The sequence below is a fragment of the Trichoplusia ni genome, unplaced genomic scaffold, assembly GCF_003590095.1.
Source record: "Trichoplusia ni isolate ovarian cell line Hi5 unplaced genomic scaffold, tn1 tig00002083, whole genome shotgun sequence".
Lineage (NCBI taxonomy): Eukaryota > Metazoa > Arthropoda > Insecta > Lepidoptera > Noctuidae > Trichoplusia > Trichoplusia ni.
In genome coordinates, this window is record NW_020800195.1 from 53672 (window position 1) to 55751 (window position 2080).

The 2080-nt window shown below is 40.3% G+C and overlaps 1 protein-coding gene across 1 annotated transcript; it reads right to left on the reverse strand.

The window, feature by feature from the left end:
• Positions 1–674: 674 nt before the first annotated feature.
• On the reverse strand, positions 675–1391 carry LOC113507434. Its single transcript, XM_026890290.1, has one exon. It carries the CDS (start codon positions 1389–1391, stop codon positions 675–677), a length of 717 nt encoding a protein of 238 aa, XP_026746091.1.
• Between the last annotated feature and the right edge of the window lie 689 nt (positions 1392–2080).

Below are 2080 nucleotides of genomic sequence, written 5' to 3' on the forward strand. Positions count from 1 at the left end.
CAGTTTAGAGAGTAGTACAGCACCGCACAGCTCTAACCGTGGCAACGTCATTGTATTCTTGCGTGGTGCGAGTTTTGTCTTGGATGCCATCATTCTTACGGTGGAGTTTCCTTTAGCATTGATCGACTTGAGGTATATAACCGCCGCAAAAGCTCTTTTAGACGCATCACAGAATCCGTGTAGTTCTAGCGCTGAGTGTAGATTTCCGGTCCATCGTGGGATGATAACCTTGACGATGTTCTGTAAATCACCTAACAATTTGTTCCATTCTCCACGAATGTCCTCCGGGACTATGTCGTCCCACTCCATTTGCACCATCCAGATTTTTTGGCACAGTAGCTTGGCTCTGATTGTTAGTGGAGAAAGCCATCCTAACGGATCAAATATTTTTGAAATGTTTGATAACATATTTCGTTTCGTGCACATATTGTTGCAGTCTTTAAATCGATAAAAAGTAAACATGTCCGTCGCCGGGTTCCACTGTAATCCGAGCGCATTCGTCGAGTTAGCATTTTTGAAGTCAATTGTAGACGGATTAATATGCTCATTCGACAACGATGATATTAATTCACAGTTGTTACTACACCATTTTCTTAGGTTAATTTTTGCCCCTTTCAGCATCTCGATCAGCTGGTGTTGGATCTCTCGTGCTTGTTCGATAGTATGGCTTCCGCCTAGGAGATCGTCGACGTAGAAGTCATTTCTGAGCACTTCAGCTGCCAAGGGGTATTTATGTTGGTCGTCACTTGCAGTTGATGCATTGTACGCATAGCTAAGAAGGGTGCAGCTTTCATGCCGTAGGTAACAGTGCAAAGGTTGTATTCTTTCAAAATGTCTTGCGGCTGATCTCGCCATACGATCTTCTGAAGCTGTTGTTGATCAGATTGCAGGAGAATACATCTATATATCTTCTCAAAATCTGCTGTGTACACGAATTCATAAGTGCGCCATCTGAGTAGTAATTTTTGTATATCACGTTGTAGTTTAGGGCCACATTCCATCAAATCGTTCAAACTACTTCCCGTAGATGTTTTGGAAGATGCGTTGAACACAACACGTAACTTTGTAGTGGTAGAAGATTCTCTTATTACGCCATGATGTGGTAAATAACACAGAGGCTTTTTGCGTTCGTAGCATTCTTTCATGTGTCCTAGTTTCTCGTACTCGTGTATAAATTCTTGATAATTGTGACGCAGATTATCATTGCTGAGTAGACGATTTTCTAACTGTTTGAACTGGGCCACTGCACGTGTTTTGGAATGTCCGAGGTGTTTTTCGAAATCCTGTTTCATTGGCAATCGTACCTCGTATCTTCCGTCTGGTAATCTCCTAGTTGTGTGTGCGTTCAGTTCCTCACAGAATTGTTCCTGGGGGCTGAGACAAAGTAACATCGCTTTGTAGCGAAACGATACCGAATTTCGACATCATCTGTGAGATAACGACAAACATTTCCTAGCCAATGTAACTTCGTTGTCGTGATCGTTGTGACGAATCGATCATTCGTTAAAAACCAAAATATTGTTTATGGTATCGAAAATTTTACTACTGCTGTCACTGCAGCTGTCAGTTCAAATTGTTTAAATCCGCGAATTTTTTGTTTGTTTTAAAATTAGTATAAACTAAGTGTAGCATTGCTTTCATAGAAAAGTTTTCAAGCAAAAACAGTATTCTGACGGTGGTAAGTGAAGTGAGGAGTGTTATTACTTATAGATCGTCTGCACAACTTAATTATATTTAAAATACTCATTTTTTTATTCACTGATGTTCAAACGATGAGTGTATAAATTATTTAATTTTTAGCGATTAAATATGGAATCAAGAGTGCGAGCAAGTCCCGAGCAAATGACAACGATGCTTGAATATATGGAAACGTAAGTAAATACAAGTTTTAATCATTGATGTGTAGTGGTGTAAACAGTAACGCGCTCTTTTAAATGAAATACTTATATTGAATCTTTGTTTGTTTACGTTAGTCATGGTGACCTGGCGAGGCCTCTTGCTGGTCCACAAGGTCGGGTACGGTTAGACCGACTTTGGACTGAACTGGCCAATATGTTAAATGCTGTTGGCGGTGGTGTCA

Bases quoted from the DNA above. Each gene is read 5' to 3' on its own strand.
- LOC113507434 (XM_026890290.1), bottom strand. From the start codon at position 1,391: ATGTTACTTTGTCTCAGCCCCCAGGAACAATTCTGTGAGGAACTGAAC.